Source organism: Fukomys damarensis, unplaced genomic scaffold (genome assembly GCF_012274545.1).
Source record: "Fukomys damarensis isolate Sample0158 unplaced genomic scaffold, DMR_v1.0_HiC HiC_scaffold_16, whole genome shotgun sequence".
In the NCBI taxonomy this organism is placed as follows: Eukaryota; Metazoa; Chordata; class Mammalia; order Rodentia; family Bathyergidae; genus Fukomys; species Fukomys damarensis.
Genome location: NW_022900928.1, coordinates 12,390,261 through 12,403,881, shown reverse-complemented (window position 1 = coordinate 12,403,881; position 13,621 = coordinate 12,390,261). Strand labels below are relative to the sequence as shown.

Here is a 13,621-nt window from a genome sequence, read left to right as displayed (position 1 = left end):
CCCGTGTCATGTAAAGGCACAAGATCCCAATAATGAATGTAACTGTACTGTATACCTAAAACGTACCAATAAACTCAATAAAAAGAGAAAAAAATAAAACATGGTCCTTGACTTGGAGGAACTCACGGCCTTTACTGATTTACCTAAACCCATCTCTCTCCAAAGGGCATTCCTGTAATGCAGTGAATGAATGGAAATGGAAATTCAGAGGCAGAGGAAGGAGATCCCAATAATGAATGTAACTGTACTGTATACCTAAAACGTACCAATAAACTCAATAAAAAGAGAAAAAAATAAAACATGGTCCTTGACTTGGAGGAACTCACGGCCTTTACTGATTTACCTAAACCCATCTCTCTCCAAAGGGCATTCCTGTAATGCAGTGAATGAATGGAAATGGAAATTCAGAGGCAGAGGAAGGAGGAATACCCACATGCAGCCCATGAAGTTTATATGCATGTTGTGAGTGAGTAGCCAAACTGGCTTGGAGGTGCCTCTCTCAAGGACTCACACACTGCCTCCTCTGAGTATGAACTTCACTAACCTTGCGTAATCAAATCTGCCTATGCTTCTCAAAAACAAAACAAAACAAACAAAAGCCCAAACTAGCTTTGAACTTCCTAGCAACCACAGCAAAGAAGCAAACAATATGACTTGGTTCTGATTTGCTGAACAGAGAAATGAATCCCAATCACTCATGGAAATTGAATGTAAGCATGGTGTTTTCAGAACACATTCTGCTCAGTGCTTCTAGACACCTTGAAGGTCCTGGAAAGCATCATTTTTTGACCAGATTCTAAGTGATGATTACTCTAAATATATGCATAGTTCATTGTTCTTATTTACTCATTTAATAATGCCAGAGTGCCCTCTCAGTTTGTATACATAGTTCAGTTTCCTATTCTAGAGTATTTTTTGAAGAATGTGAGTGATCCCTTCAAGAAGGTACAGAGATAAAGAACTGGCAAAACCAGAAAGTTCTGAAGCTTGGATGTTAGGTGCATAATTAAAAAAAAAACAAAAAACAAAAAACAAAAACAAAAAAAAACAGCAAGAAGGTAGGACCTCTGTGATCCTTGCTGTGGGAAAGGCCAGAGGAGGTGGAAAGATGAAACACATAATAAAATTTGTATAATTCACCCACAGAACTCTCTGCTGGCATATCACACAGCATCTTACAAAAGAAAGAGTATGGGTTTGAATCCCAGCTCTGATACTATGCTGCTGCGAGTTCTGTGATTTGGCGGGGGTTAGCAATTGAGAGCCTGTTTGCCTACACAGAATAAAGATGGTATCTGCATAATAATGTCTTCCATGGTGTAACAACATAATAACCACATACATATAAAGGCCTTATGTATTACACAACGGACATGAATTTTATCATTTAATCTGTACTACACACTAGATGCTATTGAAGAATTCAGAAACTATTATTTTCTCCCAAAGCTCTCCTAAACAATGTCCTTTGTTATTTTTGGAAGGAATGTACTACTCATTAGAAGGCTCCTTTGTAGAGCTGTCCCATGCAAACAAGCTGTACTGACACCCATTTTGGAACTACCTGTAATGCTGAAAGTTCGCTGCAATAAAAGTAACAGTAAAAATGATGATGACAATAACAAACAAATAATCCAAAGTGCTGAGAGCATGTAAAAATAATATATGATGGAGAACATATGAAACAATCCAGCATTGGTAGCCTGAGGTAGGAAGATTGCCACAAGTTTGAGACCACCCTGGGCTACCTAGTGAATTCAAGGGCAGCCTGAACTACACAGCAAAACCTTGTTCTGTAGGCAAAAGTTTGAACACTGGGCCATGCACGGTAGGACACTCTGTAATCCCAGCTACTAGTGAGGTGGAGGCAGGAGTATTAAAATTTTGAGGCCAGCCTAGACAACTCAGCCAAGACTGTGTCAGAAAAGGAAAGGAAAAAGGAAAAAGAAAGGAAAGGAAGCTCGAAAGCTCTTGGGTTATCAGACAATGATAACATTACCCATTATTTATCAACACATCATATACAAGTACTTTATCTACATAATCTACTCTTCATTAGGGCCCGGCAAAGCCTTCTTTGCCCAGAGGGATCAGGCAAGTGGCCTAGGATTACACATGTAGGAGGCAGTGGAAACAGATTTGAATCCAGCCAATATTCTCCCTTCTGCACCATGCTGCCTTTGATTCACATACTGACTAGATGATTGGACCTAAAATGGTGAAAAAAATTTTCAAGCCTAAGATTTCAGGCTAATGAATTGGGATATTGAGGATAGGAAGGTCAGACGTCCATCTTAGTGAATGAAGGTTCCCTGCACTGCCAGGGCTTGTGGGTAAACCCGAGCTTTGGACTAGGCACCCTGCACACCAGAGAGCTAAGGGAAACTGGAAGACATCTGAGGTTAGAACTAGAGCCAATACCAGGGGGAAGCTCCCAGGGAGCTCCACTGGGGCCCATGGACCACAAAGGTCTGTGATGGCTGGACAGGGAGCTGCCAGCCAACAGAGAACACACAGCTGGTTCCAAACGCAGCAAGAGCTACTGGAAGTGTTTCTCCCCACAGTGTAGTCACCATATCCCACCAAAGAAATTCTGAACAGGGTAAGGGAGGAAGACAACAAAACAGAAGAAGTATCAGAGATGGGGAGGCAGCTCTGAAATCTGCAGCTTCTGCTCAAATTCCACCTGTTTGTTCTCATAGTAAAAGCAGATCCATGGCCACTCTGATCTGCTGTGCAATCTCATGACTGCTCTGGGTGCCCTCAGAAGGCTTCTGGCATCATCTTCTACTCTTCAGTGACCTCCCAACCCTCACTGAATCCCATCCTCTGGGGAAACGTGAATTTGGGGATGATCATTGAGTTGAACTTAGTATAACAAGCAACAAGAGAGCAAAGATAACAGGCTAGAGTCAAGAGACAGGAGGCAGGAAAACTGGTCTCTGCAACACAGAGGCCCTCTAGATAGCAACTCTGCTTTTCCTCCACTGGACGAAGATGTAGACTTGCTGACTATAACTTTGCTTCAAAAAGCAGGAAAGGGCCGGGGATTTAGCTCAGTGGTTCCAGAGCCTGCCTCACAAGTGCAAGGACCCAAGTTCAATCCCCGGTACCGCGCCCCCCCGCAAAAAAAAAAAAAAAAAAGCAAAAAAGTTTTTTGTAGATGTTTGTAAACACTATTTTAAAAGAAACCATAGAAACTGTTGTAAGTTCTTCAAGACTGATGAGACAAGCCTTACTGCGATGCAGCAAGAAGTGGCGGATTCCTGGACGCAACAGGACTTGACTCTGCTTGGACAATATCGCTAGTAGCTGTGTGACAAGGGTGGAGCTGAGGTTCCCCTTATCTGCTCCTGTCCTGCCACAACTCCCTGAGTAATGATGCCAGGAACTTGACACAGTTTGATCCTGTGAAGTGTCTGTCAACCATCTTTTCCCACTATTCTGCAGGTTCTTACTGCACTTCTCCTTTAAGAACTTCCCCCAGGTGTCTAAGCCGGACCCACCTGTGTGACCACGGGGCTCTCTCGTACTGGCAGCAGGTGCCACTGCCCAAGCAGCCCCAGAATTCCGTAAAGGGCCATGGCTGATGGTGTGGCCATGCAGGTCCAGAGGAGGCAGCTGCTCCACTCCACAAGCTTGGCTGTCGCCTGCTCATTTCAAGTGGAAGATCTGGCACTTATTTTAGGCCCTTATAAATAATACATTTTGTCATCTTGATTCTTCAAGGCTATTTTTTCCTCTTTGGGAAAACCGCTTTTACTCTACGAGACAAGAGCTGTTCATAAATCAAGAGGAGAACAAGTGACCGACCGAAGCCTGAGTTCGTGACTTCTGGGCAGCCCTGAACCTGATTGGTCAAAGAAGAAACTGGCCTCATATAGAAAGATTATCTTATTTTAAACATGAAAATCCTCTGTGATTCTTGATCTTTGACCCAGAAAGTCCTAGTTTATAAGCCCTAAATAACACATTTAGTCCTCGCCTCCCTGGGCTTCCCTACTCCCTCGTTAAATGCTGAGGATTCTTCCCATCTGTAAGATGGGGATGAGGGTACAAGTCACACACAGTCACTCAAGGTCTGGCATAAAGTCAAGGCTCAGTATGTGAGCTCAGCTTTAATTGTTCTTGTCCCTTCCAGTCCCAAAAGAAGATACATTTGTATCTTGAAAAAGTGTCACATTTTTCCCTCTTCATAACCAAGAACCACTGAAGAAGTGCTCTCCAATAAACAGCAGACAGAATACTGAGCTTGGAATCAGACTGGGCTTGAACATGGCTAGGCTACCTGTTACGTGACAGTGAGTTCCTTGTTCTCCTTGGCCTTCAATTTCCTAATCAATAAATGGGATAAACCACTAACTTCATAGTCTCGCTCAAACTTTAATGTGCATATGAATTGTCAGGGGATGAGTTAAAATACAAATTCTGCCTCAGCAGGTCTCTGCGTTTCTAATTAAGGCCTGCCAAGGCCACTGGTGTGTGGACCTCCTTTGAAAAAAAAGGACAGGGATGGGCAGGGCACTTACAAGTTAGGACTATGCCGCCTATGCCATTAAATATTGTTTCACCTTTTTTTGGGGTGCCAGGGATCCAACTTAGGGACCTTGTGCTTCTGGAGCAGGCAGCGGAACTACTGAGCTAAATCCCTGGCCCAAATATTATTTCACCTTAAAAAACAAAGATAAAAAGATGGACATTTTTATAGTAAATTAACTGGACCATGTATTAATCTTGTATCCCTTATTGGTAAGCAAATTAGTGATTATCTAGAAAAACTAACAAGGAGTAGGGCAAACCAGTTGTTTACAATCATCCCCCCAACCACTACTATAAAACAAACAAGAAACAAAGCACAACACCACTTCAATCAGCTGGCTGATGTAAAAAGCAAACACTCAAATAAATCAAATCTCCAATACAGTTTAGTAAAACCACTTTGATTAAAACTTTGGGAGATAACCACGTAAACCAAGCCCTTGTTAAAAAAAGCAATGTTTTGAATCCAAGGATTTATGTTTTGGCTTACAGTGTGTTACATTTTATCTAAGAATGACTCCCAAAATCCTCCTGTGCTCAGAGATGGGGCTTTTGGAAAGTCATGAGGAGGCTGGGCCTATTCAGGAGAGGAGTCACTGGGGTGGGACCTGCAAGGGTTTAGCTCCCTCCCTGGCTCTTCCCTCCCTCTGCTTCCGGCCTCTCTCTTCCACGCAGGCCCTTCCACCACGCTGCCCCTGCCTCTAAGCCAGCCAACTATGACTGAAACCTCTAAAACCATCAGCCCAAATAAACCTCTCCTCTGTAAGTTGTGGATGTCAGGAACTGTGTCTCAATCACGAGAAAGTGACTGAGACAGGGTGTGAAAGCAAATTTTAGTAGATTGAAGAAGAAAAAAAGCCAAAAGCATTAATTTCCTGAGATTGGTTTGATGGGGAGAAAAGAGAAAAACTGAAGACAGAAATCAATGGAATGAAAGAAGAAAGCCAGTGACAAGGCCTGGAAAGGGGCTTTCATTCTTGGAAAAGTCCTACGCTGCAGGGCCACCTCCTTGGGTGACAACTTTCCTGATAATCCCAGAGAGAAGTGGTTCCTGCTTTGCCACCAAAACACTAGTTCCCACACTCTTGCCCACCCCGGAGCAAATGCTCATCATACTGTATTGGACATTTTCAGACTGATCTCCAAGCCCTCGAGGTCGGAGACCATATCATATTTATCTCTTCTTCCTCAGCCTGGCACAGAGTCCTGACACATAGCAGGCTCTTAGTCAATGATGCTGATTGAATGCATGAGGTAGAAGAGACAGGTTAAAGACCTTTCTTCAGGGTTTGTCTTTTCCTGGAGGTATTCACTCATATATTCATTCAGTCAGTAAAGATACTTTTCAAGTGCGAGCTCTCAGCCGCTTTACCAATCTTTAATATATTTTAGTTTGAAAAAATGTTTCAAAGTTTCTTGATTCCAAGTTTGTAAACTTTAATAATAATATATAATAATAATATAAACTTGTAGCATTTTTGCAAAGTGCTTTTCTACTTTCAAGATATAACTGCCCCATTTTAAAACAAGGAAAAAATATTTTAAAAAATCTAAGTCAGAATCTCAAATTTAGGTAAATAATCACTCAGGGCCAGGGATTTAGCTCAGTGGTTCCACCGCCTGCCTTGTAAACAAAAAGTCCCAAATTCAATCCCCAGTACCAAAAATAAGAAAAAGAAAGAAAAGAAAAACAGAGAAGAGAAGAAAAGCAAAAAAGAATCACCCAGAGGAACTTGACAAAAACTACTAATTTATAGTCCACAAATACAGAGGTTCTGATTCAATACATACAATAAGATAGAGCCCAGGTATCTGTGTTTTAATGCTCCTGAGGTGAGTCTAGGGCTAGGTCTGCAGCAACGGAGGCCCAACCCAGTGGCCCGCTCCCAGCCCCAAGCTGAGCACATGACCCGCAGTGGCGCTTAGAATGGGGTAATCATCTGAGGGCTCTGCTTCTGAGCCTAGAGTCATGGATGGGAGGCCAGCCATGCACACAGCCCCTCCCAGAACCCAAACCCAGGGACACACAGGTGGTGATAGCAGTTGCAATATCCCATGTGTAAAACCATGAAGCCAGAAGAGAGGCTGGTAAATGGATCATGGTTCTGAGGACACAGGGCCTGGAAGGAACAAGAGGAACAACAACGTCAAATTACAAAGACATTCAGTTTGGGAACTAATGAAGGTACTGTATTTGATATATTTATTTTGGATTTTACCCTTTCTTGGAAATAGCTTACCAAATAGAACTCAGTGCAGCAATTCAGCAAAGAGAAAGTACAGGGAGACTCCTCCTCCACCCTTGCCCTGTGGACTAGACCTCTGTGAGTCCTTCCACCAGCCCGTTCCTTCCTATCCCGTTGCCTGAATCTGAACTGATGACCTCCTGCATTAGCTTTCACCAAAACTACCAAAGCCTTGTCCGATGCTCTCCCTGACTCTTGCTTGTCCTCTTCTCTCCATCTTCCCCCACTAGAAAGACTCATCATTCTTCCGGGATGACCAGAGTATAAAAGACTGCTATATTTGAAGCCGGAAGATCTGGTTAAGACTCTGTGTGCCACCACGTATTAGTTGTCTGGCCGTAGATTAGTAATTTCCTCCTTGAGATCCAGTCTTTATGTGTAAGCAGAGTACTAGAAGAGGTCTTATCTGAACCCTTTCCAACACTAGGATTTCATGTCACATTGTGTTTAAAAACTATTAGTGAATTATTACTGCCTACAGAATTAAATATACAAATACCTGAAACATCTATGGAGGAGCCCCACTGTAATGATCTGGCCCCAGCTTTTATTAAGTATTTATTAAATTTCACCAGAGTGAAACTAAAGTATTCCCATTTTTCTAAACATGCCTGGAGTTGTTGCTTCCTCAATGCTTTTGCCATGATTTTATGACAGAAACTCTACATGTGGCTATTTTCAATGTGTATGATCCCTACATTTTTCAACATCCAAACCACAGAAAGCTCCCTTAGATTTTCATTTCATTTCCCTATCTTAAAAACAAGCTCCTCTCCGCAGACCCCTCTAATATTTATCCCAGCTGGTATCACAGTGACCCCAGGGCCTTGTTCACACAGCCTAATTGTCAGCTCCTTGCGCCAAGGCCTGTGTGTATCTCCTACTGTTTTAGCACAGGGTCCTGTTCAGAGAAAAGTTGACAAGTAATTGTTGAGAAGATGTGAGAGAATATGTTAAGTCAGCTTTGTGTTGCTATGACAAAATGCCTAAGAAAGCCAACTTGAAGAAAAAGATTTATTTTGGCTCATGGTTTTGAGGTTTCAGTCTGGCCCACTGGCTCCATTACTTTGGGCCTGAAGCAAAACAGAAACATCACAGTTAAAGGGCCTGGTGGAGGAAAGCCACTCCAATTATGGCAGCCAGGAAGGAAGAAGGTGGATCAGACTGTCAGATGGTGCTACCCACACTCAGGGTGGGTCTCCCCTGTTAATTTGCTGTCCTATATGCCAGTCATAACACACACCAGACCCAGGCACACCCAGAACTGTGCTTTATTAATTTCCCAGGTAGCTCACAATCCAATCAAGTTGACATTCAAGAGTAACCTACAGAAGATGATCCTATTTTCATTATATCCTGAATTTAAGTGCCAGCTAAAGCAGAAAGGGTCACACACTGGACAAAATAATTTCTAGTGCTGCAAAAGAAGGAATAAAAATTCCTGCTGCAGTGAACAACTTTTTCTGGAAATCAATTCCAAGGATGCAAGCCATAAAGAAGTGCCACCAAGCTTGGCAATGCAGTGTGTACATTGCTCATGAAGGTCTGTGCTATGGCTAGATGTCTCCCCAAAGCCTCATGCGATCAGTCACAGGTGGGGCTTTTTAGAGGTGCATGGATCTGGAGTATGTGATGCTGGGATCAAAGCTGTGTGATTACCAATCAGTCCACTGACTGGTTTGGCATAGTTCTGGGTAGGATTAAGGGTAACCTACCTCAGTGTGAGTGCTACCCACCCTAAGGGTGTGTATCTTGGCTAAAATATAAGGGACAGAAAGAGGGTCCCTGCTTTTCACTTGTTTGCTGCCTTCTGCCTGCATGAACTGTTTCTCCTCTATGATGCCCCTCTGCCATATGCCATCCTGCCTTGTAGCCAGCCAAGTATGAACTGAAACTTCTTTGAACTGTGAGCCAAACAAATCTTTCCTCCTTTACTTTGGGTGTCAGGTATTTTGTCCCAGCAGTGAAATAAGTAACTAAGACAGCCTGAGATGATTCATGTAAGGTGTTCAACCTGGAGCTGGAAGTTGACTGGGAGTGGCAGGCTGCTGCAGAGCATTCCTCACAGCCACAACAGCTCAGCCTAAATTCTGAGCACCACAGGGTTTTGGTGAGAGGCAGACTCCATGCCTGTAGGTTTGTCTGGAAGAAATTTCCTTCTCTGACCACTCCTAGCCTTGGATCTGGACTGCCTCAGCTTATTCTCTGTACACCTGGGTGACAGTGAAGTGTTCATATGTTTTACTTCCCAGACTAGATCATCAGTTCCTGCCTGGAAGGATCTGAATCTTGTTCATCTTCTACCTCCCTCATGCTTAACATAAAGCTCCACTCATAGCAGATGTCAATAAATGTTCTCTGGATGGATGCTCAAATGCAGATCAAATTGACTCAAATACCAATTAAAATCCCCTGTCAGGAAGACAAGATTTAATTCATTTTTTTTTCCTACCAAAAGGCCAATCTTGCTGTTTAATATAACCTAATACATTTTCTTCACAACTCTGAGGCAGATGCAGGTTCTGTTTTTAGAAGGCATATCTGATTTTAAAGTAGTGCTTGATTTTGATATTTTATTCTGATTAATTCTGAGGCATATCAGAATGAGTGATGAACTGGTTTGCTCTGAACCACTCCACACATCATCCTAGTATGATCAGCCCTTTTCACCTCTAGGTCTTTGTTCTCATTGCTCCCTCTGCCTGGAATGCTCATGCCTCTGTTTTTCATGTGAGACCTGCTGTGGTCTGAATGAGCCCCCCACCACCAAGGGATGTGTTAGAATCCTAATCCCCAATGCAGCAGTATTGGGAGGTGGGGCTGAACAGGAGGCACTCAGGTTATGAGGGCTTCACCCTGATGGATGGGTTAATGCCAATTATAGAGAGGTGGACTTCAGTCTCTTGCTCTCTCTCATCTTTTCTTTGCCTTTCCACCATGGAATGATGGAGTAAGAAGGCCCATGCCAGATGCTACCCTCTTAATCCTGGACTTCACAACCTTTAGAATTTTGAAGAAATAAATATCCATTCATTATATATTATCCAGTCTCTGTTTTCTGTTACAGTAGCACAAAATAGATGGACAAGACCTCAGCTCAAAAATGCCTCCTTCTCAGGCAGTCCTTGCCTGACCTTTCTATCCAAAGAACACAAAACACCTCCCAGTTACTCTCTATCCTAGAGCCCTTTTTATTTCATGGCACTAAAAATATGAAGCTATCTTCCTAATTTACTTGTTTATATTTTTATCTACTTATACTAGAATGTGCACTTCAAGAGAGTTTCATGAATGACAAGACCCATCTGTTCCCTTCACAGCCATACCTGTGTCTAATGTAGGGCCTGCCTAAAAGTAATTGCTAAATAAATAAATGTTTATTGAAATCCAAATGAGTACACTTCGGAGGGGCTCCTGTTTTTTTCCCATGACCTATGACAGTCTCTTTCAACATCAAATCACAGCACGCTTGGGAGCCTAATGCCAGAAGCCAGATCTGGGTTCCAGGTCACTCCCATTCATGGCTTCTCATGAAACACAATGCACATTAACGAGACCAAGCAAAATGTAAAAATAAAAGTAAGAATCTGCATTTGCCTTGGAGAAAGTCTAAGGAAAAGGGGAAAACTCTCTGACTGGTGAGCCGGGTAGGCTTTAGCATTCCAGGACACAGCACGGGCAAATGTCAGGGGTGTGATGCAACAAGCTGGGGGAGGATGATGTTTCCTGAGCTGTGCAAGACTGACCGGGCACTACATGGGACAGCCCTCAGAAGAGAGGCGTGAAGTGGTCACTGGGGTTGTGACGGAGAAAGCTACAGAGACGACTTGAGCATGACCTCAGCTTCTAAATGTACTCCGTGGATGAAGTGGAAAGACTGCTAGAGTAGGAGCTGGAGAAGACTAAAGAAAGAAAACAAGCCTTGACAAAGCACGTCCTCTGTGCCAGGCATATGTATACTGCCTCATTCAGTCCTTACCATCACCTTCCCATAGAGAGATTAATATTCTCCTATTATGGAGGAATGGGGGCTCAGGAGAAGTTACTCTAATGCTCTGAATTTCAGGACATGTATCTATCTGTAAGATGGACAATAATAAATCCATAAATACCCTGTGTAGGTCTAATAAGAGAATCCAATGAAATACAGTGTAGGCCACCTATCCCTGGGCCAAGTGTTCAAACATTTTTACTATTATTATTAATAACCACATAGAATATTAATAACTAGTTTGCCCAAGGTCACACAGCTCATGAATGCTACAGATAACGTGCAAATGCTGGATGGTGCTTTCACCATGTAAAGGCTGCCCCTCAGAGCACCAGGACTTGCCAATAATAAGCTGTGTGACCTCACTTAAAATACTGTATCTTACCCATCCATGTTCTCTTACTCTGCATAAAGAGGCCCAGAACTCTCCACGACACAGCCACAGGATTGTTGGGTGGGGGAAATAAACAGTAAATGTGAATTTACATGGTGTGTACAGCTGAGAACTATGACAACCATGGTGGATTCCCCGAATATAGGCAGTGTGTTCAGGTTGGCATGGTGTGCTGGGCGGTGACATAGGAAGTCAGAACCTTGCTTGGGGTATCAAAGGATTTTGCAGACAAGTGTAAGCTTCTAGCTTACAGTGACTGTGCCAGCCCCATTAAAAGACTAGTCTCTGTCTTGTTAATGCTCCCAGGAAAATAAAAACAGCATGAATCTCCGGAGACACAGAAATGTGCTTCAAGATTCTATCCAACATATTAGAAAAATAATTCCACATAAAATCAGCTTTAGGAAAGAGCTGACATGGGAAAGGGACATAGCCAAAATCTCCAAGAGTCAGATTGCAAGCAACATGCCACCCTCGGCACCTGAAAGGATTTCTCTGTAATGAAGACTGCGTTCTTTGAGGGAAACTTAAGCTGGGTGGGCTGTTTACTGAGTGTCAGTCCCCAGACAGAAACAGGACAGCGTGTCCTAGCCATTGCAGGCTGCCAATGAGTTGACGCACGCCTTGCATTTGTGTTCTAGGGAGGCATGAATGTTCTCCCTGCACAGAGCATGCAGACCCAAGCCACGCACAGTCCACAGAACTGCCAGCTGATCAGAAGCACCACAAGCAGCTCTTCTCCTTACAGCCTGGGCTGCTGGCTGCAAGGCTTAACTCATCTGTTCCCTATACACACAAAACCTGCAAGGTATTATGAACCTGGTTTTCTGGACTAGGAGAAGGATGTTCACAGAGAAACTTGCATGTAGCCAGAAGGGGAGCTAGGATTTAGCATTAGCCCTTCAGATGTCAAGGACACATGAGCTCTTGGCAGATTTGCTTCAGGCCAACATACTCAAGATGCAAAGTACTGTCAAGGAAGACAGAATTTTAGGGTTAGGATTCTCAGTCCACCGTAGGCAGGAGTCCCTCTTCCCCCCTGACCCATGGTCATCAGTCTCTGCAGGGACACCTAACAGAGAACCATCTGGTTCACTTGTAAGAAGACCTATGTTCCACTAATATAAGGGATGGCAGCTTCCCTGAGTACCTAAATTGGCATAAATATTTTTTCTCTCACTACACTGCATTTTAAATGCACTAAAGGACTTTAAAAGGCAATCATGTTCCCTTTCAAGATGGTAATCACTGTTCCGAACTCAAGTGGCTTGTGAATTTAGATTTTCACAGGCAAATGTTCGCAGAGCACATATCTATCCACACGGGTAGTCACCGATCTTAGAACATGGTGCCGGACTAGATGAGGTACTCTTGCCCAGGCCTCTCCCTGTCCACTGATCCAGAGGTCCTTGGCCATTCTGTGGGAGGACACAAAGCTGGCCCTGACACTTCTCCCACCCTCTCTGGCTCACCTGGACAGGAAAAGATGTTTTCAGGCAACAAATCAGAGCATATGGCATGGGGGAGGAGAGCTCAGAGTGCCCAGCTGAGCCCTGTTCTAAGTGGAGAACTGGCATTGATGTTACTGTCTAGGGGGACTCTGGGACAGAGAGGCCTTCAGGAACCTGACAGAAGAAGGAGCCCCTGACAAACCAACCCTCTGTAATCAAGGACATGTCCCCTTGTTAAAAGTCAGCAGCTCTGCATCCTGCAGATTTAGTGTTCAGAGAAAGGGCAGCATCCTGCTTGGCTTCTCTGACATCATAAGGATGGCAATGCCAGATGCATTCTGGGAGGCATCACTTCCCAAAGAACCAGGGGTCCTTTCTGACCTGACATTGTGCTTGACTCTTGTAATTTATATTAATAGCAAAAATTTAATTAATCAACTAATAAAATACAAACATAAGTATCTCACCTACTGATGTAGACATCTCATCATAAATTGCTATGTGAATTGTTTCCCCTGAAGATGCAGACTCTGTGCCTGGACTGTTTATATACCCCCTTAAGCTGAATTCTCCATGGATCCCTTTTCAGGATATTCTGGAAGGAAAGAGAACCAGGAGGTGTGGGAAGCAAACCTCAAGTCCTCAGACAAACTGGACTAAACAAGCCTGACCCCAGAGACACTGCATCTGGGTCAGACATCCAAAGACGTCCCAGGACCGTTATGTGCTACCCTTGGTGGCCATAAGCATGGAACATTTATGCTCGGGTGTCTAAAAGGCACCTCAAATACAGTGTGTTCAAATTCTGGTTTTTGGGGGTTTTTGTTTTGTTTTGTTTTTATTTGGTACCAGAGATCGAACTCAGGGCCTTGAGCTTACAAAGCAAGTGGCGGAAACACTGAACTAAATTCCCAGCCCAGTGTGTTCAAATTCTGATAAAGATTTCTCTACTCAGATGGGGAGGGGAGGAGGGGGGGAAGGGAGGGCAGATACGGGGAAA

The 13,621-nt window shown here is 43.6% G+C and overlaps 1 protein-coding gene across 12 annotated transcripts in view; it reads right to left on the bottom strand.

Moving 5' to 3' along the window:
* The window catches only part of Sergef (secretion regulating guanine nucleotide exchange factor), a 236,139-nt gene that overhangs the window by 41,514 nt on the left and 181,004 nt on the right, over window positions 1-13,621 (bottom strand). Inside the window, exon 12 of one of the 12 annotated variants that reach the window (XM_033764100.1) lies at window positions 6,318-6,659. The exons of the other annotated variants lie outside the window; for them this stretch is intronic. Within the exon in view, the coding sequence (XP_033619991.1) occupies window positions 6,637-6,659 (23 nt within the window). The 3' untranslated portion in view covers window positions 6,318-6,636. Of the gene's footprint in view, window positions 1-6,317; window positions 6,660-13,621 lie in introns of those variants that run through there. 12 annotated transcript variants of the gene reach the window in all.